General features: G+C 40.1%; 1 protein-coding gene across 3 annotated transcripts in view; it reads right to left on the bottom strand.

Moving 5' to 3' along the window:
- Positions 1–27986, bottom strand: part of CACNA2D3 (calcium voltage-gated channel auxiliary subunit alpha2delta 3) — a 631895-nt gene that overhangs the window by 208312 nt on the left and 395597 nt on the right. For all 3 annotated transcript variants that reach the window (XM_081935818.1, XM_081935819.1, XM_081935820.1), the window contains exons 12-13: positions 6753–6831; positions 105–238 (exon numbers count right to left, since the gene is read on the bottom strand). In XM_081935818.1, coding sequence (XP_081791944.1) covers positions 105–238; positions 6753–6831 — 213 coding nt within the window. The remainder of the gene's footprint in view (positions 1–104; positions 239–6752; positions 6832–27986) is intronic.

Below are 27986 nucleotides of genomic sequence, written 5' to 3'. Positions count from 1 at the left end.
CATTAAAAAAAAGGAGCAGAAAATGTATTACAACACTGGAGCAAAATTATTTGATATTTTACATATAAACAGGATTTATCAAACATTGCCTCTTGCAGACTTACAGTACTGTCGACATAGGCTTCAGTCCACACTACATCATGTTCTTGATCAATCACTTTAGGTCGACTGAGCACGTGGAGATATTCCATAACATTTTCTTGCACGTCAGCTAGAGTAGAGATCTGAGTGAAAAACCCTGGATATATTTGAGCAGAAAAAGAGGGAAAAAATGTGGTCATTCATACATAATCAAATGAGAAATACACATAAATGTTATAAATATCTTTTCTCGCTGTGTTAAAAGGAACGGGGTGTAGGTGGAGGGGGGGGATCTAAAGAGGGGGAAAAAATTGACCAAGGAAGAAGCCCTGTCAAGTTTTAATTTGTGAAACCACTAGTCTGTGAAATGATATGTCAGTCCAGAACGGCTCCATTCCTCTGAGTGTTCTACACCATTGCACAGCTGTCCTGACTTTTATTCCTTCAGTTCCAAGTCAATTTTTTCAGCCTCTGGAGAAAGCAAAAAAAGGAGGGAGTTTGTTTTTAAAGATAAATGCTTATGGCAGAGTTCTATTAACTTTTACTCCACAACCTTTGCAACTGCCAAGTATCACAAATATGAGGGTGATATTTTTAGCTTTATCAAATTCTATCTCTAACATTCTATACCTTAATCAGAGTTTTAGTGCTTCCCGGCAGAGTGTCCTAATGTATTTCTTACATAGTCCAGTTATCCATGCAAGAACTTCATCCACCAGAGTGTTATAATCTATTTCTTACATAGTCAAATTCTCCATGCAAGAACCTAATCTATGGCAGTGTGAAGTCCTGTGTACACATCCAGATAACCACATAATTCATTCCTCAGGCCATCGTGAACTATTGGGAAACAATCCATGACTTATTTTATGATGATTTGATATATCAAGAATAAAGGAAATTTGCTTCAACAAATAATGGTTCACATTACTGAAAGTGCTTGAGTATGAAACAAACGAGGCAAAACATCCAATTCAAAATCATCATGGGATTTGTGTGTTTTGCAGATTCAAGCATTTTATTCATTTCCCAAGTTTAGTTTTCTGCCATAGAACGGATTGTCTACTTTTTAACTTTCCTGAAAAACTGAAGCTCAAACATAGGAATCATAGGGTAGATACAATGCAGCTTAAAAGTTATCTGTATTTTTCAAAATTTCAGATAGCTGCTTTTTCTCAGGTGGCATTCAACTCCTTCTAATCTGAAGATGTTAATTAATGCATTAACTTACAATATCATGGATTACAAGGACTCTCAGCAATTTTGAAGAATGCATAAACACCAATAATGAAATCAGAAACAATCAAAGCCAACAATATTAGCAGACTCTTTTCAAAATGCATTTTTAAGGTCTTTTTAAAAGCCAACAATAGACCCTCAACTCAGCAGGAAGCACACAGCAAAGAATGGGGGCATCTTCTTAGTTCGGAGTCACTTCAAGACAAACCCATGGCAAGTGTAGGTGAACTTCTTTAATGTCAGGGAGGGAAGTCAGAAAATCATAAGGAGAGGGGTGCTTTATTAAATAACTTAAATCTAAGCTATATAGGGTTTAAAGGTTTTTGTAAAATGTAATTGTACATTTTGTATTTTATAGAGAAAACTTTTTTTCTGGCAATGGCAATGCTTTTCCGTACTATGATGTCTCTCTGGATTCTTTCAGAAAGAAATTTGGCTGTTGAGTTTTGTACCTACCATACTTCCCAAACTCAACTCAGAGGTCAGACCTACAACATGTTGTAGTGGTCAGTGTTCTGTAGGGAGAACGAGACAGGCAAGGACTATAGCAAGATGGCTCAGTTAAACAACAGCCTTTATTAGGCTAACAGTTAACAATAGCAGTGAGGCAACTCTGGAACCGGCAACAGAGAAATCTACGCTTGAGAGCTCTTTATATACAAGCTGTCAAACGGGGCAACCAACATAAGAGTCAGAGTGGGACACTACCAGCACAAGAACTGTGCTGCTAGAATATGCGTTGATAGTGATATTCAATAATACCTCAAAAGACCACGTCAAGATTAGTTCATTTCCAGACACCATACTGATGACCTGATGCATTTTTCTGAGCCCTTTTCTCCTGAGTTATCAAAAATGCTTGATATATAATTCATTATACAAAGTAATGTCAAATAAAACAGGTCTGCGAAATGACTGTAGTGAGGTACATATTTTTAAAAAAAAATTAAGATACACTTAATAGTTATTCTTTTGTTTGTGCCGAGCTAAAACATTATAGTCTGCCTTTGTTTTTACAGCTGGCAAATTTTCAGTTGTATTTGACTGCTAATCTATTCCTGGTATGCTGAACCTCTGCAAAACTTTATTGAACATTGGACGGTCCTGGTAATATCTGCAATATCTTCTTCTCCCTTCAGGCTCATTCTCCTCCAGGCTATTGGGGAGATCACTCTAAATTCATTAGCTATTCTACAGCAGTGTTGGGATCTTGATGGTTTTAATGTATTTCAAATGGGTTGTCACTCTGCTTCATTAAGCTCACACTCCCTCAAGATATGCCCTACTTTTTACAGCTTTGGGAAGTTGGAGTCAAGATGGGAGGTGGAGGTCTCATGCAGCATGGTGTAAATTTCTAGTGATCCAGTTCTAGAAAAAAAACTTTGTACCCTACAATCCACTCACTTGGAAATCTTGTACACATCTTTCATCTCTGCTAGGTGCTTCCAAGGGGAAAATCACCACAAGGAAAATTGATTCTGGGGTCAATAACCTCTGTGACAGCTACACGGTTTGACTTATCCATCTGTGCAGGAATTAAATGTATATTCCACTCCTTCTCCGATTCTGCAGTCCAATGGTGTCAGGGCCTGTTGGTTTTTTGTTTGTTTGTTTGTTTGTTATTATCCTTCGCTCCCTAAACACTCCAGAGCTTAGCAATGCTGTAATTGATTAGTGTAACCTCTTAAAAATATAATTCCATTAGTGGGGGGGAAAAATGCTAGAAAAGTTATTGTATAGAATCCAAAGATATCAGTTCAACTGATGTCCCATGAAGGATGCCAGCCTCTTCAGGCAAATGTTGCTTATGTGTTAATAAAGCAATTTTAGAAGATGCTGATTTATTTACACACACGCATGCGCACACACACACACACTATTAGAAGCATGTGTCAAAAGAAATAATTCATATTTACATGGATATAGAACCAGGAATAAAATGTAGCTCTCCTTAAATAACCAAGGGGAAAAAAATAAATTTGGCAATTTTTTTTTTAAAAAAAAAATCATGTTTTTTCTTAAAATAAAAAAAAGTAGAAGAGAAAAACTTAATCAGATTGGGGTGTGTACTTTTTTTCAGAGCTACACATGCTATGTCTTAGAAGTGTAATTTATTTCAATTTAATTTAAATTACAGTATTTAAATACATTTAATATTCCTAATTCCTAATTCAATATTTTAGCAATTTTGTCATATTCCAACTTAGTTTTGTCATCTTAACAAAAAAAAAAAACATTTTCAAGCATCTTTTGGGAGGCCAAATTGGACAAGGAGAAGTTTCATTCCACTCTGGCCCAATTCACATGACTCTTCAGCTGAGTTCAGGCTCTGGAGCCGCATGTGGCTCTTTCATCCCTCTGCTGCAGCTCCCTGACTGGCTCCATAATTGATAGGGCTTTTGGTTAGGACAGGTAAAGGAAAAAGGATGCCACACTAGGCAGAGACTCTATGGTGGGAGAACCAGACTTCCGGTCGGCTTCAGAATTGAATGGGGGGGGGAGGCCTTCCGGTTAGGACCTTTGTGGCTCTTTGAGTGTTTCAGGTTGCCAACCACTGGCTTAGTTGTTACCACACTACAATGGATAGTCTCTAAATCACAATTTCTACTTACTCTGCTAAGCACCAGATAGTCTTGGGAGCAGGCTTGCAAGTGACAACATGTGCATGAACTCATCAAGCAAATGCTTCAATTTACATGCTGGTATCAAATTTTGGGATGGAGTATATAATGAGTATGTGAAGTCGTGATGACAATGGGGCTTATTATAGATGCCACCGACTCCCGGATAGAAAATAATTACTTGGGGTACTCAAAAGATGTGGTTGCAGGAGAGGAAGTGCCAGAAAGCATTGCGTTCAAAATCCCAAGCTAAAAGATTCTTCTGGGTCATCACAAATGTGAATTCTAAGAAAGTAGGTTAATAACCTTTGGATATATTTCCAATTTATTCCCATTATTATTAAATTGTAATTTTCAAAGCCTTATATGGGACTTTTACAGAGAGACAATTAAAAATAAGAACACAAAGACAAACTGCCTTCCAAGACTACAAAACTATAGAACAATATATGATCTTTTGGCTTGATGACCAATAATATATTACTGGTGATTGGGCAAGACTCTTGACATCAACATTATGAAAGGAACTGCCTTTTCATGAGCAGATGTCCTTAGATCTTTATCAAGCGTGGGTAATGCACTGCTTGAAAAGTGAACATGCTTTGGAATTAACTAAACTGCCTTTGAAAAACTTGCTTCAAAGGATTCTTGTACAGTGACTAAGTCTAAATCTTAGTGTGCAATATTAGTTGATTAAGACAAATCTTTAAACAGGATAATTTCCATCAGATGGGCATCAAGACTGGTTAAATCTGTAATGCATAACTAAATGCATATACTTTCAATGAGTCATTTAAATGTCATGTGGCGTGCATACATACATAAGTGAGAAAACCTTAGTACACATTTAATAGAACTGCAGAATAAGCAAAAAAAATTTTACATTTATTTTACACCGTATTATGTGTTTTGGAATCACAGTTCTGTCATTATTTATCAAGAGATACATCTGCTTTAGTGTTGCCTGATGATTTCTATGCAACACTGGGTTTTGTTATGGCTCCACAATCTTTAGAAACAAAAAGATGAACTAGACCAAACACAGATGCTTCATGGTCAAGAATTTCCCTTCATTCTAAAATCAACTAGAAACTCCCAAAGCTGCAGTAAAACCTGATGAAATAATGTTAAGCAAGACAATTTTCGCCTACTATCTCTTTGCAGTAAATATCCAGGCATTCCAATCTGTGGAGTTAAGTACATCATATAATGCTGTGTGTCTATATCTAAAAGAGAGAGAGAGACCAAGAAAAAAATATCATCTCTCATGTAACACTGAATTTGGCCCTTGCTCTCTCTCTTTAATATGCAAAATATCTATTTTCCTTGGTAGAATTCTTTGGTTTCTCTATGTAAATCAAGAACTTCCTTCCTTCTTTCCGTCTATCCATCCAAAATTTCATTTAATTATTTCATATTACTTATCTCTCTTTCCCTGCAGTTCAGAGGCACAAACAATGCCTTACTGGGACACAGACCATGGTTTTCATTTTATATTTAGGAGTGAGTTGATACTCAGTCTGTTATTTTCTTGTGGTCACAATTATTACATGGGAGGTTTGCATTTGACAATGCTACAGTATTCAATTTTAAACAAGAAAGCTGCCAAAATTGAATATTTACATTATTCAATATAGGCAAAAGACAAACAAAATTATCAATTAACATCAGGATATAAATTATGTTCTAAATACTTAGAAATTTTATCCACTCAACCACCTAGGAGAAAAGATTTTGTCAACTATCTTTAGTTGCTTAGGGAAGATTTTATTTGGCAAGATGCTCTGTAGAATTGGCACCAAACAAAACATATTCCTGCTTTTTTTCCTCCTATATACCAATTCAGCTTCCAGATATCTGGGATCATCAGAACCTCTCCAGCACATAATCATATGGATGCTTATTTCAATGTTTCTCAACCTCAGCAATTTTAAAATGTATGTAAAATGTAAAATTCTAGGGATTTGAAATCCAGACATCTTAAAGCTTCTGAGGTTGAGAAATATTGGTTAATTTTACTGGCAGATTGATTTACTCCCAGGTAAGCATGCATAGAATGGCAATCTTACAAAGAGTTCATATTAGGCTATGTTTTTAGGCAGCAGAATCAAAGTGGCGTAATACATTGCAAGCTAAAACCCAGTATTTTTCATTAAGTCTAGAAAGTTAGTGGGAGTAATGACAATTGAATAATGTTGATAGAACAACTCCATTTCCCTTGGACACCAAATGCATTATTTTGATTCAAACAGTTGCATTTTACTGAAATGCTTGCAATGATTTCATTTTTCATATTCAGAAAGAAATAGTGATTATATAGATTCTGCATAATACTGTGACTACAGAGTTAATTGGACTGGGATGAAAGACCTGGTTCCAAAGTTACTTGCCCTTGAAAATCTGGCCACTGTACAATTCCTGCAGCCATATAATTGCAGCCCAGGCACTTGTGCTTGACTCCTGATTATGACATTGCAGCAAGTCACAGTTATATGATAGTAATTTCTGACACTATTTCATAAGCAAAGTCAATGGGAAAGCCAACAGGAAATCATACTTACACAATAGATTTGCTTAATAACCCACCACATTTCTTGCATAACCATAGCAACTGGAACTACTACAGCTAAGTGCTGCAACCATGTGGCATTGTATTTTACAAAGCAAATTTATTTCCAATCGCAAAGGCAATGTGTCAACCTATTAAACCGTAACAAGGACTCAGATGCATTTTACCAGGTCATTAAAGGTCCAAGAAGAACCAATCAGAGGAGAGGGGATAAGCATATTTTGCATAGACTTGATACTCACCTTTGTTGGCACAAGCCATCCATTTGAGATTATCTGCAAAGGCAGCTTCTCTTCCTATCAGGTAGGTGAAAATGCGAACCTGAAAATATAATTGTGTATTATTATAACAGTACTTCATTTACAGGAAACACTTTATATAAACTTCGTATTAAGCAGGTTATAGCACCAGATAAAAATACCGAAGAATTGCAAACACATTCTATTGGAATTTTCTTCTGAGCTGAATGAGCAATAATTTCACACACCTACAGATTTTGGTCTCTCTGTCTCACACACAAACACATACGCTTCACATTTTCTAGAATGATAGGCAAATGTAAAATGAAAAGGTGTCATTTTGGAAGTTTAATGTGAAATCAGACAATTGAAAATGTAGTACTTTGCTCTGATCCCAAGCTTGCATTTAATTACTGTACTGTCATAAAAGTCTACTGCCTTTGCGGAAACATGAAGTAAGCTACTGGGAAAGCGTCTATCTCTCAAATGCAATAATACAGATTTCCCACAATAATGATAAATTATTTCAATCAAAAGAGCTGTCCAACACTGACTGTTTGTGAGAGGTTCGTAAAGTCAAAGCTTAATTCATTCACACCCAATTACATGAGAAAATAGTTGGAAACATAAAGTTCAATTTGAAGTCCAAGGAAAATTCAGGTTATAAGCATTTCAGTTCATTAAAAATAACATATTTTTCTGGTTGCTACTTATCCCTGATAATCATTTACTTGGGAAAATACTCAAGAGTATTCAACCAGAGCCTACTAACTCTAACTTCCCGAGGAAACCAGGAAAACCACCACCAGAGACAATATTCTTACCTGGGTTGATTATTTTGTTTTATTTTTTCCATGCAGTTTTAATGCAAAGTTTTAAAAATGCAAGTGTCCTAAACCCATTTGGAAAAAATGAAAAGAACTGGTGAGCCAAATCATCTTAATTTTACGAGTATGAGTCAATGACGGAGTCTTTTTCCTCCAATAAAGAAGGCAAAGACACCCTAGTCACTTTAGTCTAAGAACTGCAACTATGCTTAAATTCAGCAGTGATAGCTAAATTGGGCAAAAGATTTCCAACAGCAATAACCAGTTCTGCTCTGGACTTTCATCTTGAAGATCCCCCCACAAGGCTTTCCTGCCCACATGGCAATTCTTGTGCATCCCCATACCATTCTTGATCACACCACCTCTTGTGGACCATCCAAAACCTGTATGGCAGCTTTCGCACAGGCCCAAAACCTGCCTGGTCCCCTTCCCAACGCTCATTGCCCCCTATACACCGCTCCTAACTCATGTGGCACCTCTTATCTGTGATGGTCAGGTACCCTTAGCCCCATACAGAGATAAAGTAGATGTCCGTCTTATGAATTTTGAAACATATCAAATAGAAGTCAAAACAAATGTTCTGTGATGAGGAGAATTAATTCTTAGTCCTTCTGATCAGCAGGCTTATTCAAGTGACTAACATAGATATTCCATGTGCAGAGCATTACCCAACATCAATTTGGGTGCTGCCACTGAGGTAGCAGCATCCTGTCCCAGGTTGCAGACTAGTATATTATTTCCTGCAGCCAATTAAAATCTGAAGTGCTTTTCCTGGCCTATGAGTCAGTTTTTCATTACTTACTGCAGCTGTTACAAAGAATCAGAGAGCTAATCAACCAATGTCAAATCAAGACGTGCTTTAAGAGAGCTGAAAATCTTGCCCAACAGCAGCCAGATGGGCATGAAAACTTCTACCTCTATTTCTGGTTTTAAAAAGCAATGAGGCTCACTAAAAATATCCATCATATTGCGCTAAAGAAATGAGTCTGCCTAGTCCATACATAAGTGGTGGCATATATAGGAATATATAGCCCCATTTCTCGTTTCTCAAAATAATATCTCATATTGATGGGCAACATGGATGGCCATAATACTTATTCTGAATTTCATAGGGCCTCTAGGAAGAGAGGAAACACACCTTTTGATCTCAGAAGTGAGCATAGTAGGAATAAATCAACAACAATGCAAATCTCTTTATTGAACAGTCTACCACAGGGGTCGCCAACCACCTGGCCGTGGATCACTATAGGATCTTAAGCCATTCAGAACCAGACCGTGGAAGTGGCGGGCAAACGCACATGCACGCATATCCACTTGCACAAGCAGTGAGTAAGCACATGTGCTCGCACTGCATTTGCATGAGTGGCAGGTACGTGTGCCTGTTGCTTGTGTGAATGGAGCTGCACGCATGCATGCACTTACCTGCCGCTCGCACATAACCATCCCATGCTGGTCCACAAAACTGGAAAGGTTGGGGAACTCTGACCTATCCCAAGAGATCTGCTTTTTTTTAAATATCCTTTCAGAGTAATCCACATATATTTGCTCTATGTTGGGTTTGATTCAGCTTAACTGTTCACCTAAGCACAACTACACTATTGTAAGCAAAATGTTTAATCTCAAAAAGAGAAGGAAATAGTACCATCAGATTTATATCCAGCCTCAGTACATAAATTGTCACCAGTGCTTATCTCAGAAAAGAATGTGCCGAAATACATTCTAAATAGAAAACAAATCAATCGGAGAGATTTATGGCTAATGGTTTTCTTTAAGTTACACATAATCAAACAACCATGTCCATAATAGAAGTAGAATAGGCTGAGCTGTAGCACAGAGAAAGATGGCCTAATGTGCCCTCGAGCCAAAGTAACAGAGAAACTGAATTCAAGTCATTGACTTTGAACAGTCTACTGAAGATCATTGTGAAAAAAAGGGCAAGGGAAACCATTTTCTCCTTCTGTCAAATACGAATGTACATGTGTACCTGTGTCTGTACCCACACACATCTGTGCAAATATTGAATTCCAGAAATGATGGGACATTTCTTTTTATCTATCACAAGTATATTGCATATCATTTGTGCTATAGAAAACGACACATCAGAATTCCCAGTCTTACTTCAGGCAGTCCATTGTACAATGATTGCTTAACCATTTTTCAGAATTAAGCCTTTGGAGGCAACATGCCAGCTTCCCAGAATTACAGACTTTCACCAAGCCACTTTTCAAAGTAGAAACCACAACATGAATTGCCATTATAACTCCCATCACGATATAAACTTTTTTTTCTGGATAGGTCCCTGTTTGCTTACTGATCTTCTATTTGAATTTAACTAGATTCTGTGAAAAGAATTTAGACCAACAGGGCTCTTTACTTACTCTGATTTATAAATAAACCTTAAATCTACCTCTGCTATTAGAATGGGAGCTTTCATCATTTGAAACAGAAAGGAACATGTAAAAAGAAAAGAGAAAAAAAAAACCCCAAGGAATGTAACCTAAGTATTAATATATTAATTAAATAACTTAGTTATTTACCGGTACCATTTTTTCAATAAAATATGTATTCTCATATTTCATATTTCACAAATTCCTTGTGTGTCCAATCACATGTGGCCAATAAAGAACATTCTATTCTATTCTATAACCCTTTACCTTATCCACAAATGATAGCATTAATAAAGCACAGCCGTAGATCATTTTACCCTTGCCTTTCATTTTAGAATAAACCAAGATATAAACCAGTTCATTGGTCACCTTTAATTATAGGCCAGACTGATCAGCTAATCAGAAGTTTCTTCAGTTCTGAAGTGATGAGAAGCAAAACATCTTCAAAGAAAAACCAGAAAGTCCAGTTGCCTCTTGAAAAAGCACCTCTGGGATAGATGGGCTAAATATTTTCTAAGCAAGAATTTCATGGTATGGGATGGGCTATCTGAGGGATGGTCTCTCCCCACTTACAAATTGGCACACTCTGGGCTAGTAGATGTGTTCTGTCCCAAGCCTCTAATATATACTGACACAGACTTGGCTGTCTGCCACAACTAAGGAGAGAGATAAGCAACCTCTTGGCTAGGAGCCCAGAAAATTATCTCTATGAAAACAAGGCTTGAACTCACAAAATTCTTTCACTACTCCTGGATTAGTAAACTGTTGTTTCCTGCAAAATTCCCCTCCCGTTGCCCCATCTATAAGCTCTCCAGGAGGGGGCAATCAGTAGCCACCTGTTCCTATTTCCTTTTGTGAGCATTTTTCCAAAGCTGCTCCCTCCTCCTCTCAGCCCTACACATACGTACGTCAGGGACAGCCTCCCTCTGTTCTTCCTCACTGGTCCCTGACTCAGATGCCATCTGGTGGTCAACAGGCCTCTCTAGTCCCTGCTCTGACTCCGAACACCCCCCAGAGTCTTCCTCAGCCTCCAGGCCAGTCCCATAGTGTTAATTGCTATCAGATTCCAGCAACAGCTCAGCCGGCCGCTGTTGGGCCACAAGAAGATGTTGCCTTAAATAAATATGGCCACTTTATGACTTGTGGACTTCAACTCCCAGAATTCCTGAAGTCCACAGGTTGCCACCTTAAATAAAACCAGTAGAATAATCACTGGGTGTCTGAAATATACTTCCATAGGCAAGTCCACCATTTAATCAATATTGCCTCTCTCCCCTCCCCTTGCCCTGTTCATACAGAAGCAGCACCATACAAAGAGAGCCTTAAATCACTGACTTCCTAACAGCACCATTTCCACAGCTTCTGATTAGTTCCCCAGAGATTAACACTTAGGAAAGTTTCCATAGCTCAACGTAAGACTTTTATAAATTTAAAAGTAGAGTGGACTTATGGAAAGTTACCCCCCCCCAAAAAAAAATCAACATTAGATGGAACCTGCAGAGAATCTGGCACCTGCCCACAGATAAAACTGGAAAGTGTAGAAATTGTTAAATAGACTGTGCATGGGGACAGGAAGATCAAGAGATACTTTGAATAAATGGGAATAATTGGTGACTTCTGCTTATGTGAATATGGAGAACTGTAGACTACCACACATATGTACACTTGTTCTCTGTGCCCTGCCCAATGTACTCAAGGACCTTATGCCCTCACAACAGAATGCAATTGATGTTGCACGCTTCTGGGCAGACACTGCCTAAATTTTACATATTTCAAAGTCTAAGTTCTTACATCTATATTTATACCTATGCATAAAATTTTAATAATGAAGCTTGTGACATGAATAAATAATAATAATAATAATCAGCTCAGCTGTTTAAAAAGGGGCTGCAGATACATCGGGTAGGGGTCTACAACTGGCTGGGTCCTAAGAGACATGCTTGCCTTATGGAATATCTTTCCCCCAAAATTAGATTAACCCCCATCCCATTTGATATTTTGAAAGGCTATGATGTGTTTTAACTCTCTTTTATTTAACTTGTATATATTATAATTGGTTAGCATTCTTATTAGCTAATAATTAATTTTCATAGTTGAATAGACCTATAGTTATCATTGTGCTTCTTGTTCATCCTCTTGAGCACCATTTTGGCAGAAAGGTAAGATATCAGGTCTATCAATCTTCAACATTAACAAGCCATTAATCACACCTGTTTCCCACCTTCTTGGTCCAGCAAAGCGGGCTTAGTTGTCCACTTTAATGAGCCATATAAAATTGCCACAGCCAACCAATTTTCCACGTTTAATGCATGACCCAGAATGAAAATTATATGGATCTCAGGTGCTTGGGAGAGATGCCAAAAATGAAATACCTTAATTTTCAGCCTTAAACCTAAGAACACTTAAAGACTACTATGGCTTGTACAATTTATTCTCTTGTGGAAAACACAGTGCATTTACAAGACGAAACCTTAGTTTTCCATCATGAATGCTGTTTTATGTAACTTTGATATACTGGACCACAAGCAAATCATGTAACAAAAGCATTAAACAAAGGTTGGCTTTATTTCAGGTTCATATATCATATTTTACATCTATATCTGTGTTCTGTAACTTTTACTGGCTTGCTACAATTTGGCATTAAAAGGAAGTTCAATTAATTAGTAATTGTTTTATTTTTTTTTCACAGAATATTCTCGCTACAAGACGTTTTTATTGTTGCACCTTGCCTGGAATTAAATGACAGATTTAATTGCTTAGGCTCCTATCCAAATCCTAGCCATGTCTTTTCAGCTAATTTGCTACCCATACAGGTTTGAAGGATTTGAAGATTATAAATTACCATTATAAATTAGAAGTCTGATTGCTACATTTGGGAATAAATTCTGGGGGGGGGGGGGAGAACAGCAGCTGAAAAGACAGAAATTATTTATTACTATATAGTTTCAATTGCAGCCATCCTCTGGGGGGCTTAGACCTGCATATCACCCTTCCTCCAAACCCCTAACCCACATAGTATGAGTCTCATAACATGTCTGTGAAATAACTTAAGATGAAAGACAGTGATGGGTTTATTCTTCCACAGTAGCTTCACGTCTAAGTTGGGAGTGTTTAAATCCAAATCTTCTCAATTAATTTTATCACATTAATTCTCCACTTTGTTGGATATTTTTTGATTTAGTATCGGAGTGCGGCGCTTTTCAGAGGTCATTAAGAAGAATGTGCTCAAATTTATAACCCAAGTAAAGGATTGTTTGAATGGGTACTGTCTTCTATACCTCATTTGGCCTCTATTTAATTCCCCTCTTAATAGCTTTGCATGCAGAAATGAGTACTAGAAAAAAGGATCTTTGGTACCTATTGTATGTAGGTTTCCTATGATATGCAAACCGGATTAAGATCCTTCTCTGCAGATATTCACACCATATATAGATACTTCAGAAGCTCTGTTTGTCGTGTATACTGCAGAGCCCAGAAGCAAATGCTCATGAGGAATAGTTGGAAGCAATGGGCCTATTTAGCCTAAAGAAGATGTAATAATTATTTCAGCATATGAAAGGCTGTTGGGCAGAATCATTTATAGTTTTTCCAGAAGATAGAATAACAACGCATAGGTTTAAATTACAAAATTTTGACTGGACATCCAGAAAGAACTGCCTTGGGAGATGGTGGATTTGCCTTCATTGGAGCTGCTTAAATAGGGGTTGAATGGCCATCAGTTAAAAATTTTGCAGTAATACAGTCTCACAAGGGGCAGGCTTTGGCCTTGATGATCTCTTAAGATTCCTTCCAACACTTATATTCTATGAGGTACTCATGGACTGTCACTCCTTGTTTAAATATCAAATATTTATGACGTGGTATTAAATATTGGGATGTGGTGGCTCAGTGGCTAAGACACTGAACTTGTTGATCAGAAAGGTCAGCAGTTTGGCGGTTCGAATTCCTAGCACCGCGTAACGGAGTGAGCTTCCGTTACTTGTGCCAGCTTCTGCCAACCTAGCAGTTCGAAAGCATATAAAAATGCAAGTAGAAAAATAGGACCCACCTTTGGTGGGAAGGTAACAGCATTCCGGGCACTTTCAGGGTTTAGCCTTATGGGCCACATGACAACGAAGATGTCTTCGGACAGCGCTGGGTCTAGCAAATATGTGCAATGGGAACCTTTACCTTTATTAAATATTAGTAGATATTTAAATATACAATAAAAGTCCATATGTGGGCTATTTGGGGAATAAGAACTGTAGGACATCAGCAATAATATGTTAGTTTATTTTGAAAATTTGTGTTGCACGATTCAAAGCATAATTTTTCCAAATTTTAATCTACTTTAAGTAATATTTGATTTGGACTATCATCCTGTGTTAGTGAAAGCAATGGCTTTCTACTGACAGAACCCTCTAGCAGCTGCTGGTTAAGTTTTGACTACCGAAAAATTAAGATGTGTAGCTATCATTTGAAATGGGTTTCCCAAACAAGATTTAGGTGAAATATAATTTATACACCCAGCATGGAGCAAATTACAATTAAAGCAATTTTCTGCCACTCCAGTTTCTCTGCAGCAATTCTCCAGGGACTGGTCACAGCTCATTAAGCTAAGGCAGGGTTTCACTGAATGCCTGGGCTCTTACTCCAGGAATGCACTAATCATGATTATGCATGTTGTTTGCAGCTAATCAGCCAGGTTGTTCAGGAAGTTTCTTGAGAGTAGATCATTTTTGTTCTCCCATTATACCTCTTTGAAAACTTCTTTTCCTCCTCTTCCTCTTTCTTTTCTGCTATAATTTGTCATTTTGTTTTAGCACAGAACATTAGCTCAGATGATCCTAAGCATGTCCTGCTAAAGTCTAAAAGTCCTTTACAAAAGTGAGTCTAGGACTGCACCTTTAATTAGAGGCAATACTACAGGATGCTTCATCTAACTGCTGACAGCAGTAGGTTCATTATTCCCTATTGCATGATTTTTTTTGGGGGGGGGACACAAGTCTTTGCTTGATGTTCAACAGCTGTCCAAGTAATAACCTTAACTACCTCGGTTTACATGAGTAGAAGGAGGGCTTTTGGCTCTCAGCTGCCAGGAAAGGGAGAGGGTAGGGTTGCTCACAGCTGAAAGCCATTTTTGTGGACAACCCAGGCTGGGGACAATTTTCCTGTTTCTTTGTGCTCCCCGGAAATTGCTGTTACTTTCATAGGAAAAGAGGAGAAGAGAGAGGCTGGCTGGATTTATTTTCCCCAAACACTAAAATAACAATATAAATCCTTTCCATGTTTCTTCCAAATGGTGAAAATATAGCTGGAATGCAGGAGAGGCAAGTATTACGGAAAAGCTTCAATTAAAAAAATAATATTGCTAACTTTGGATATCCCTCTATTTTTCAAATACGTGCTTCACTCTGTATTCAGCTAAATGAAACCCAATGGTATTATATAAGGGGTGACTTGGTTGAACCTATATGAGAAGAATTGTCCATGTTCATGCGGAGATGAAAAAAAGATAAATGGAAAAATGTAGTTTTCATGCTCAGCCATCCAGTGATGTGTCAAGCAAATAAAGTATAGAATTAAAAAATCAAAGATGGCAGGTTATCAATATTAGAAATAATGCTTCATTTGTTTGGCTTACATTGAAGCAATAAAGGCATTTTGATTTTTGATTGAATTCTATTTTCTGAAATAAAATGATATATTATCTATATATCTATATTTATATGTCTATGTCTCTCTCTCTCTCTCTCTCTTTCTTCTCTCTCTCTCCCTCTTTCTCTATCTATCTATCTATCTATCTATCTATCTATCTATCATCTATCTATCTATCTATCTATCTATCATCTATCTATCTATCTATCATCTATCTTGTGTGTGTATATATATAATATAAAAATTGGGGCTTGTATTATAGTAAATATTATAAATGTTGCCCATAAAAGCATCTGGAAAAAAAATACAATCTGGTTCATAAAAGTATTTTTATTAGAGGTTTATTCCATATTTTTACTGTCAAAGACAGGTTGACATTAATCAGTGGGATAGAAAACTAAATATGAGAAAAATTATGAGAACATTGTTAAGTTGAAAAAAATGTTTTAAAAACAAGAATATAAAAATGCTAAAAGCAATTCAGAAGACATAAAAGCTAAATTTTGTCATTCTCCCTAAAAACAGGGAGCTGTGCCATAAATCCCTTTGGTGGGGGGAGTTTACATGCAAAATTATATGTACTGCATGAAAGTTTCTATTGGAGAAAGAAGCTCCTGGGAACATTTCTTTAGGTCAAAAGATTCCCAGCAGAAAACTCAGGTACACATATTAAAGCACATTACAAGCATCAAAAGGTGAATGGTGTGCTCAATAATTTCTTTAAAAACTCTTAATCGCTGTTATCTACTCAGCCAATGGTTTTAAATCCAAATTACAAAACCAAAACATGCTACAAATTATTTTCAGTACTATTAATTGTTGTGGAGAGAAGAAATCTAGAAAATTTAATTTGATCTGTATTAAACTGAACTGTTTTGCTGTTATCAAAATCATCTACTGCTTTTGGCAGATTATTTGAAATATTACCTAACCCAAGTCCATTTTAACATTTTGATAGGAGGCTGATTAAGTCACTTAATACTATTTTCTATTATAATCGGACAGGTTCTATTCCTGCTTAAATTACATCTGTTAATTTAAATTGATATAAATTGCTATTTGCCATATGGCCTTTTTTTTCTTTTCTTCTCTCTTTCTTTCAATTTCTTGGTGAGATATTGCTACTCTATTTTTGCAAGTCATAGCAAGGTCCTGTGAAATTTACTTATGAGGGGGCCAAAGAATTTAGACACACCATGTTTCATATTGATCCGGTGTGAGAAAACAGGAAGAGCTCCAGCAACCATAACACAAGTGAATTAAATGGCCCTTTTAAATTTTATTTTTGATCTAACCAAATGATTAAATATGGCTGAGTCCTCACTAAGCCTACATTATTGGCTCCTTTATTTCTAGTAGACATTTAATGGCTGTGGGGTATTGTGTGAATTGCAGGCATTCACAATATATTGCATTCTTCACAGAGCAGATAGAGTTTAGACAGATGACACAATGGATGAAGTCCTGACCTTTTGCCCCTGGAATTTTGTCCAGACTGCGACCTTACCCAATAATGAGCTTTGCATTCGCTATGATTTTCTATGGACGCTCATGTCCATCACAGAAATCTCTGTATCCAACATATAATTTAATATACCTGACAGGTTTAGCTTAGTTGACTTTTTTTTCCCTTAAATATTCATTCACAATAAAGTCAAAAGTGATTTTTGGATTACTACAGTTACAAATGTTTTTGCAAAAACTGACAACCAAAACCAGCAATACACAAAAAGGAATTGGTTTTTCACCCTCAATTTGCATGAAAGTATCCCAAATCTTGGAAGAAAATCTTATAATTCAAAATAATAATAATAATAAATTTAATTTGTTAGCCGCTCCCTCTCCACAAGGGACTCGGGGCGGCGTACAATAAAAGCACATACATATATATACATATAAACGTACACATACACGCATACACATACACGGAGGAGGTAACAGTCATTGAATACATACAATAATAGTAATAAAATAGCAATTAAAATACCCCAAATTAAAAATTACGAATTTAAAAAAGCCTGTCAGGAGGAATAGGATGAAACTACGGTTGAGCCAGGCCAGATAATTGAAAAAGGTGGGTCTTGAGCTTTACACGGAAGGAGCGGAGATCGGAGGTAATCCTGATGTCAAGGGGGAGGTCATTCCAAAGGGCTGGGCCCATCACAGAGAAGGCCCTGCTCCTGGGTGTCGCCCCCCGACACTGTTTAGTGGACGGCACCCGGAGAAGTCCCTCTCTGTGCGAGCGGATTGGTCGTAGGGATGTATGGGGCAGGATGCGATCCCGCAGGTAACTAGGTCCTGTGCCATGGAGCGCTTTGAAGATCGTAATCAAAACCTTGAAACGCACCCGATAGACCACAGGAAGCCAGTGCAGCTCGCGCAGGAGAGGTGTTACATGGGAGTACCTAGTACTCCCCATAATCACCCGCGCGGCCGTATTCTGGACCACCTGTAGTCTCCGAGTGCATCTCAAGGGAAGCCCCATGTAGAGAGCATTGCAGTAGTCTAGGCGAGACGTCACCAGCGCATGGGTGACTGTGCGTAAGGCATCCCGGTCCAATAAGGGGCTCAATTGGCGCACCAGGCGGACCTGGTGGAATGCCCCCCTCGCCACGGCTGTTACATGGTCATCCATGGACAGCCGGGCATCCAGGAGGACACCCAAATTGCGCGCCCGCTCCATGGGGGCCAGTTGCTCGCCCCCGATGGCCAGAGATGGAAGCAACTAGTTGAACCGGGGGGACCAGAAGCCACAGCCACTCCGTCTTGGAGGGGTTGAGCTTGAGTCGGTTGTCACCCATCCAGACCCGTACGGCTTCCAAGCACCGGGACATCATTTCGACGGCCTCGTTGGGGTGGTTCGGGGTGGAAATGTACAGCTGTGTCATCAGCGTACAGATGATATCTCACCCCAAAGCCATGAATGATCTCGCCCAGCGGTTTCATGTATGTGTTGAACAGGAGAGGCGAGAGGACCGACCCCTGTGGCACCCCACAAGTGAGGGGGCTCGGGGTCGATCTCTGCTCCCCTGCCAACACATGTTGCGTCCGGACGGAGAGGTAGGAGCCGAACCACCGTAAAACGGTGCCCCTAACCCCCAACCCCTCCAGCCGGTACAACAGGATACCATGGTCGATGGTATCGAAAGCCGCCGAGTGATCTAATAGGACCAGGATAGAGGAACAACCCCTATCTCTGGCCCTCCAGAGATCATCAACCAACGCGACCAAGGCTGTCTCCGTGCTGTGCCCGGGTCGGAAGCCGGACTGGCGCGGGTCTAGATAATCATTCTCCTCCAGATGACGTGGAAACTGTTGGGCCACCACACTCTCTACAACCTTCGCTAAAAAGGGAAGGTTGGAGACAGGACGATAATTGGCTAGCTCCATTGGGTCCAGGGAAGGCTTCTTGAGTAAGAGTCTCACAACCGCCTCTTTCAAGGCGGCCGGCAGGGACCCCTCGCCCAATGAAGCATTCACTAGGCCCAGGAGCCAGTCGCGTGTAACCTCCCAGGATGCCAGTACAAGCCAGGAGGGACACGGGTCCAATAAACATGTGGTAGGTCACAGACGTCCACGTAACCTGACCAAATCCTCGATGGCAACCGAGTCAAACTCATCCCAGGGTGGTTTCTCAAGACTCGCCTCGGGCGTCTCCACCAGACCACTGGAAGGGACCCATTCCCTCCGGATTTGAGCGATTTTATCCTGCAGATATTTCCCAAATTCCTCTGCCCTGCCCTGTAAAGGGGCTTCCCACGGCCTCTGAGACAGAAGGGAGCGGGTCACCCGGAACAGGGCAACAGGGCAGTTATCTGCGGATGCAATAAGAGCAGCACAATGCCGACGTTTGGCCGCTCTTAATGCCACAAGGTACGTCCTTAAGTAGGTTCGTACCTGTGTTCGGTCAGATTCGGAGCGTGAGGATCTCCATCTGCTCTCTAGGTGTCTCTTGTGGCGTTTCATCACCCTTAGCTCTTCGGTAAACCAAGGGGCCAGGGTGGTTCGTTGCCGCAGGAGAGGCCGCAAATGCGCCACTCGGTCTAGGGCCCCGGCAGTCGCACTATTCCATGCGGCTACCAGGTCCTCTACCCGGGGGCGGGTCAGGTCTACAGGAGGTGGCCCAAGCTCCGTCTGGAACTTATCCGGTTCCATCAGGCGCTTGGGGCGGAACCATCTAATGCCTTCCGGCTCCGCCTCCCCGCAGCGGGGGGTAGCACCAGGGAAGTCAAGTCGGAGAAGTGAGTGATCTGACCATGACAGGGGAGTGATAGTTAAATCCCCTATTCCCAGATCACTCGTCCACTGGCCAGAGACAAAAACGAGGTCCAGCGTGTGACCTCCCTCGTGTGTAGGGCCCTGAATTAATTTAATTCATTCCCTCTCCCCACCCTTCCACCTCATTGCATATATTTTCTTCTTAGTACCAAAAATCTCAGGGAAATCTATTGGAGAATGGTAGTCAGTCCTTCATAATTGTAGAAATATTTGAATCTGGGTCATTGGTCTTACATAACTGTTACTAAATTCAATCTACACAGAAGCCCTCAACCCAAATGATTATAAGATCCTTAGGAATCAAAGTTTGTTTCCTAAGTATCTTGAATGTTCTCAGATTGGACTATTTATTATCACTCAGGCAGTTATTGCAAATGGTTCTACTTCAACACATTCAAGTACTAAATATTGAGAATCTATGTTCTAATTAGACAGCGATAAGAATGTCAGCAACTGTGATGAATTCAAGCAGGCTTCCTCACTTTACCTATAAATGTGAGCAGACTCTAGGCAATTGTCCTGTGGCCTACCAGAGTACTGTATTCAAAAATAAAATCAGTATTTTGCCTCTATATTTGATTAAAATATAACTCCCCTTTAGCTTTATGTTTTAGTAGCTTCACAGCATCTATAAATATTTAACACATTATTCTAATTAGGTACAAACTGTTACCTGATTTTTATCTGTAACTGAATTTGGAAAGCGTCTGGAGGCTTAATGTTAACCTTCATCCACTTGTATTATAGGTGCTAATTAGACTCCTTAAATTGCAAAGAAATAGAATTTTCATAACTAGCTTATTAAAAAGTCTAAGGCACCCTTGGGACAGGCCAAATTGCTTCCAGTACGATCGGCAGCTTATTCTTGTACAACACCATGCCAAAGATTCATGTTGTCTGATTTACACAGGTCATATTTCTCTCAAATTAATCAACAGCCACGTTGGTCCAGCTGCCCCTTGGTGCTGGGGAAAAAAAATGAAAAACCATGGCTACTAAGTGTCCAAGCCAGCTGCTAAATTAAAAAAATAGCTTACGGGAACACAGCTGTTGAGGTGCCTGTTGACATTTAATCAAGTCCATGAATACATAATAAATGCCTGAAGACATTTTTAAAAAACCTGCCCAAAACAAATAACACCAGTGTGGTTAAATGTTTCATTAGATCAACTTTCAGTGAAGGCTTTGGCTTCTTCTTTTTTAAGTCCATGCAGAGATAGAAAGTTCTGAAGAATTTGGTAGAGAAAGCAGCCATTATTTGTCGCTTGCCTAGCAGTTCCTAGAAAATCTTGTTTGTTTATACTAACAACAAAAGTGTGGAAAATCATGATAATGATGTTATTATTATATAATAGTGGATATTTCAGTGTTTATGTCAAAAGAAAGATCCCCAGAAACTTAGGTTGGACAGTCAATTTCAAAAACACATGTATTTGAACCATTTCATTGCACGCTGCACAAGAGTCTGTGCTGAATGAGGCAACCTAAATTGCAAATAAATAAAGGAATATTTTCTAGTGGAAACCTACTATGCAATGTAAGAGGAAAATATTTGACAGATTGGCAATTTCTGCTATGTAGGTCGATGGGTTATGACCCCAACTACATATGACATATGGACAGGTTTTGCAATTTAAACCTACATGTACTTAAAATGAAAGTAAGAAATGCACTAGAAAAAGACAAAGCCATACCCACTGTCTTAAGTCAAATCCATGTTAGAGAATATGAAAAAAAAATGGAAAGATCAATCCAAAGTCCATATGGTAATGAAAATGGTAGTAATCACAAATGGTAGATGTCCTAGTGGTCAAATCACACTCCTTGATTCTTCCAGCATCACAATATGTAACATTTCTTATCCCCTTTGCTTAGCTATTTAAGACACGTAATGAGATGTTCCTCTATGGAGCAAATGTTCTCACAGATGCTCTTTCCTGTGTAACCAAATAGATTGGCCACAACTGTATATCCATGATGGCACAGTGGTTAGAATGAAGTTTTACAGATTAATTCTGCCCATTGTCAGGCATTTGATCCTGACCGGCTCAAGATTGACTAGCTTCCATCCTTCCAATGTTGGAAAATGAGGAGCCAGATTGTGGGGGCAATATGTTAACTCTGTAAATTGCATAGGGAATGTCATAAAGCACTACGGAGTAATATATAAGTCTAAGTACTATTGCTATCTACAGTATATACATAATCTATCAGCAGATGAATGAAGGAGATGCTGAACCACCTACTGGAGTAGACTAATAATTTTAGTAGTATTGTTATGGGTGTATCTGCATTAGTTGTACACCATACCATTGAGTTTGGTCTTTCTTATCCCCAGATGAACATACTGAACCTGATATCATAAGAATCTACATTTTGAAATGTCTGACATATAACTCTTTAGGGAAGACTTTCATACTGGGAAAGGTGGAAGGAAAGAGAAGAGAACAACCAGGATAATTGTATTGAGATGGAGAAGGGAAGGGAGGGCAGGGGAGGGGAGGGGAGAGGAGGGAGGAAGGAAGGAAGGAAGGAAGGAAGGAAGGAAGGAAGGAAGGAAGGAAGAAAGAAAGAAAGAAAGAAAGAAAGAAAGAAAGAAAGAAAGAAAGAAAGAAAGAAAGAAAGAAAGGACGGTGGATGGATGGACTCAGATACATTGGCAATGAGTGCACCATTAGAAGTTCTTTAAAGATCAGGTTAGGACAGATAGTGACAAATAAAATATGTGTGATTGCTAAGAGACAACAGTGATTTGATATAGCCATCCATCCATCCTTCTATCCATCCTTCTATCCACCCACCCACCTATCCATCCATCCATCCATATATCAGGAAAATTTCCTTGGAGTGGAAAAAGTTTCTGAAAATGGGTGTACTGAAAATTAAATGTAGTTATCTAAAAATGCTAAATCTAAAATCAAGGATCTCAAATATGATTTTGAGAAGCACCAGCCAAAGCTTTGCATCATAAAAATTGAAGTGAAATGTGCTTCTGTGGTTTTACTGAACTGCAGTCAACAAACTAATATGCAGTGTATATTTTAAGATTATCCTGGGTGGTAATATACACTGGAAATATAATTGTTTTGGTACATATTGTGTACAGAATTGCTAAAATACTTTTCAATGGGCATCATTATGTATACTTCTCATTATGTTTACCCATATAAATATTTTTCCCAATTAAAACATAGACCTAAAGCATAAATGTCAATTAATACATTAGCCATGGGAGAAAGCACATGAATATTCTGACTGGGGGTGTGGAGCATTGAAACACAGCCTAAACAAAAGAATTCCATCTCTATTTGTAATAAGAAAAATGAGAAACAGAAAAACAAGATGAGGACACAGGGGTTTCAACAGTTGATCGCAATTAAAGTGATTTTCATATTCAGTTGAAGCATGTAGAAAGTCCAACGTTTGTTCCTGACATTTTGAATTAAAGCATCTTAGAATGATGTATTTTGGAAAATCTATACCTGAGACTACTGCCAAATACAGTATGCATGGGAAGCCATATAACTGAGTTGTCTAACCTTGAAGCAGCAAAAGGATAGGTTCTATCAGGGGTGGGATCCTATCCAGGGGTGGATTCCGGCCAGCACTACTGCTGGTATGCTCGCATGTGCACTTTGTGCACGAGCTTGATGTGTGTGCAAATGCACGGTGCAATTAAAATTGTACTGTGCATGTGCAGAATTGAAAACAAGATGGCGGTGCCAATGGTGCCAACCGGGGAACCGGTTTGGGTGCATGGCAGGCCTGGGTCACTGCTGGTTCCAGAGACTCAGAACACCAAACCACTTGGTTCAGCCGAATCGGTCCGAATCAGTCCGAACCGGTAGGAACCCACCACTGATTCTACCAGTTTGGGTGAACTGGTAGCTCTGACAATGAGCTGGGAGTGAACCGGTTCAACCCGGCAATCAGATGGGCTTGCCCACCCATGCTATTTTCCTACTTTTATCTTCACAGCTGATTCACTGCCACGTGAATCAGCTGGATTAGTGCTCCAAAGAAACCCAGAAGTGATTATTTCTTTAAACTATGCACATGTGCACAACACATGTCTGGTGCGGGCGCACATGAAGTGCATATGTGCAAATTACATGATCACCGAATGGGTTTTTAAATACAATTTAAAAACAGTTAGGATAACCATGTAACAGCCGTGGCAAGGGGGGCGTTCCATCAGGTCCGCCTGATGCGCCAATTGCGCCCCTTATTGGACCGGGACGCCCTACGCACAGTCACCCATGCGCTAGTGACGTCTCGCCTGGATTACTGCAATGCTCTCTACATGGGGCTTCCCTTGAGATGCACTCGGAGACTACAGTTGGTCCAGAACGCGGCCGCGCGGGTGATTATGGGGAGGACTAGGTACTCCCCTGTAACACCTCTCCTGCGCGAGCTGCACTGGCTTCCTGTGGTCTACCGAGTGCGTTTCAAGGTTTTGATTATGATCTTTAAAGCGCTTCATGGCACAGGGCCTAGTTATATGCAGGATCGCATCCTGCCCCACACATCCCTACGACCAATTCGCTCACACAGAGAGGGACTTCTCCGGGTGCCGTCCGCCAAACAGTGCCGGGGGGCGACACCCAGGAGCAGAGCCTTCTCTGTGGTGGGCCCAGCCCTGTGGAATGACCTCCCCCGTGACATCAGGATTACTTCCGATCTCCGCTCCTTCCGTGTACAGCTGAAGACCCACCTCTTTCAATTATCTGGCCTGGCTCAATCGTAATTATTCTTATTCCTCCTAACTGTTTTTAAATTGTATTTTAAACGTTAAATCTTAATTTTATATCGGGTTTTTACAATTGGGGTATTTTAATGCGGGTCTTTTAACTGTCTATATGATGTAAATTGTTTACCTCCTCCGAGTCCGTGTTTGTGTATCTGTATGTATGTTCTGTATGTACGCCTATGTGTTTTATATATTTTCTGTGTTTTATATGCCCCATTGTACGCCGCCCCGAGTCCTACTTGGAAAGGGAGCGGCTAATAAATTCAAACTTATTATTATTATTATTTTAAACCGAAGGATCCCACCACTGGTTTCTAACAGCTGGTTGCCTTTTTTTCTGAGAAGGTATTTGGATTCATTTGGATTTGGATATATTGGATTTATATGCCACCCTTCTCCCAAAGGACTCAGGGCGGCGTACAACATTAAAAAACACATCACAAAAGTTAAAAGGAAATTAGATATGTATCCAAAAAACCAAACCCAATTAATATAACAATAACATTTTAAAAATTAGATAAAATTAACAGGCCAGGCCAGCTTGCTGGAAAAGACAACTTTTTAGGGCGCGTCGGAAGGACCGGAGGTCGGGAATTATGCGAAGCTCTGGGGGCAGCTCATTCCAGAGGGAAGACGCTCCCACAGAGAAGGCTCTCCTCCTGGGGGCCGCCAGACGACACTGTCTGGTTGACGGCACCCTGAGGAGGCCAACCCTGTGGGATCGCACTGGACGGTGGGAGGCTACTGGTGGCAGTAGGTGGTCTCGCAGGTACCCTGGGCCTAAGACATGGAACACTTTATGGTCATAATTAGTGCCTTGAATCACACCCGGAAAACAACCAGCAACCAGTGCAGGCCGCCTAAAAGGGGTGTAACATGGGAGCACCTAGGAACCCCTATGATAACTGGCGCGGCCGCATTCTGAACCAGCTGAAGCCTCCGGGTGCTCTTCAAGGGCAGCCCCAAGTAGAGAGTGTTGCAGTAGTCCAGGCGAGAAAGGACAAGGTCATGAGTGACTGTGTATAGAGCATCCCGATCCAGGAAGGGGCACAACTGATGTACCAGGAGAACCTGGTAAAAGGCTCCCCTGGTCACGGCCATCAGGTGTTCTTCTAAACTAAGCCGCATGTCCAGGAGGAGTCCCAGATTGCGGGCCCTCTCTGAGGAGGCTAAAATTTCTCCCCCTATCATCAAAGATGGGACAAGATGCACAAATCAGGATGACGGAAACCACAGCCACTCAGTCTTGGAGGGATTGAGCTTGAGTCTGTTCCTCCCCATCCAGATCCGCATAGCCTCCAGGCATCGGGACACCACGTCAAAGATATCGTTTGGGTGGTTTGGGGTAGAGATGAAAAGCTGGGTATCATCAGCATATTGATGACATATTTTCAAGCAAAGTCTCCAGAAGCCATTTTTATTACTATGTGGAGTATTGTAATGTGACTATGTGTAACCCAGCAATATTCTTGGAAACAGTTTAACCTGGCCCCTTAGAATTGGAAATAACCCTGTAGAAATACAATAAGCCCTAGTGTGGCAGGCAGCTACAGAGATATTAGCAAACATGTCAATTGGGAACCATAACACAGAAAACATGAAAACTCTCCTATGCCTGAGAAGGTCAAGAGCAATCTTTGTTTCAATGATGTAGAAAACTATTTTGCTTTCACTGTATTTGTATCACAGTAATGCTTTTAAGTCTTAAATATCAAGGTAAGCAACGTCAGAATACAAGTTTGCCCTATAAATCTAGATGATAGATGGCGGGATGGCGGGATGGAGGTATAGATAGATAGATAGATAGATAGATAGATAGATAGATAGATAGATAGATAGATAGATAGATAGATAGATAGATAATAGATGGATGATAGATAGATAAAATATTTTTGCCTAAGGACCTATTTTTCAGAATGACTTGATTATATTAAAACATTTTTAATGTTTTAATATAATCCCACTATTACTATAGACATTCTCCTTATGGCAAAGTTTTAGAAAAAATAATTGAATGTACTCAAAGAGCTTCTTTCCTGATTTTTTTTTAATCGCTTGCATGGCTACCCTAGTTACAAAGTAACAGCAATGAATCAGAGCTGAGGGCATTTTAATAGGTAGCAATGTTCTTAGCACACCTATCAAGAGCTTTATCACAAATGACTGGTGCTCTGTTATATCCTGAGGGCCCAGACAAAAAAGAAAGCCCAAAGAATAGATGGATTCATGACTGGAATATAGAGAGACTAATGATGACTAAAATGCTTCTAAACAAACACACTATTTTCATAGGAATACAGGATAGATATAGGATATGTGGGTTTATGGTGATGAGGTGATGACCTTAGTTATTTTCTTGCAGATGGTTCATTACCCAAACTAGATCCAGAATTAGCCAAAGAATCTGTGACCATATTGCTCCACAGCACACCTGATTTAACTAAGTACATGAACATTGAAACCCCCAGGATTATGGATTTCATAAACCTTTGTCTAACCATATGCTTCCAATTTGATGGACACTCTTATCAACAAATTCAAGGTACACCTATGGCAGCGATGGTGAACCTTTTTTGGCTCATGTGCCACAAGTGGGGGAAGCGCGGGTGGGTCGTGTGCAGGCGTGCTGCATCCATAATGCAACGCGTGATCCCCCAGTGCGCATGCGTGCACAACATGCACCCCCATTTTTACATGCTTTTTCCGCCCTCCCCAGGCTCCTATAAAGCCTCTGGACCCTGGGGAAGGCGAAAAATAGCTTTTAAAAAGGTGAACTCAGCTGGCCAGTGCACGCATGTGCGCTGGCCAGCTGACAGGGCAGCGCCTCGCATGCCCTGGCAAATGGCTCCGCATGCCACTTGTGGCACGCATGCCATACGTTCACCTTCACTGACCTATGGGTTTACCTCTATCAGGATTTATGGTGGAGGTCATTATGCAAAGTTTAAAATTCATAGCACTTCCACAAATACAATCCAAAATATGAATCTGATATGCAATAAATATGGACCAATATGGCCTGGAGGAACCTTGTCCGTTGGGTTGTGATGGGTCGGACATGACTTAGCAACTAACAACAACAAAAATTATGTCACAAAGACGACTTCCGGTTCCTGATGGCGACACACATGTTGTCCGCTGCTCGTCTCCCTGGCTGGCTCCGTAAGGAGCACAGGGGGCCCTGGAGGGGTCCTCTGCCGAAGGGCGGCTTGCTGAAGCCCCCCGGAATTGGCGGCAGCCAGTGGGGGTGCTTTTCAGCTTCGCCTAGGAGCCGGGGAGCGGAGGGGGGGGTGAGGGACAGCGTTGAGCTGTCCGCCCTTTTGCCGAATGGATTTGGATGAGAGAGTATACCTGGAGA

The sequence above is a fragment of the Natrix helvetica genome (assembly GCF_964273705.1).
Source record: "Natrix helvetica genome assembly, chromosome: 1".
Lineage (NCBI taxonomy): Eukaryota > Metazoa > Chordata > Lepidosauria > Squamata > Natricidae > Natrix > Natrix helvetica.
This window is presented reverse-complemented; position numbering and strand designations above follow the sequence as displayed.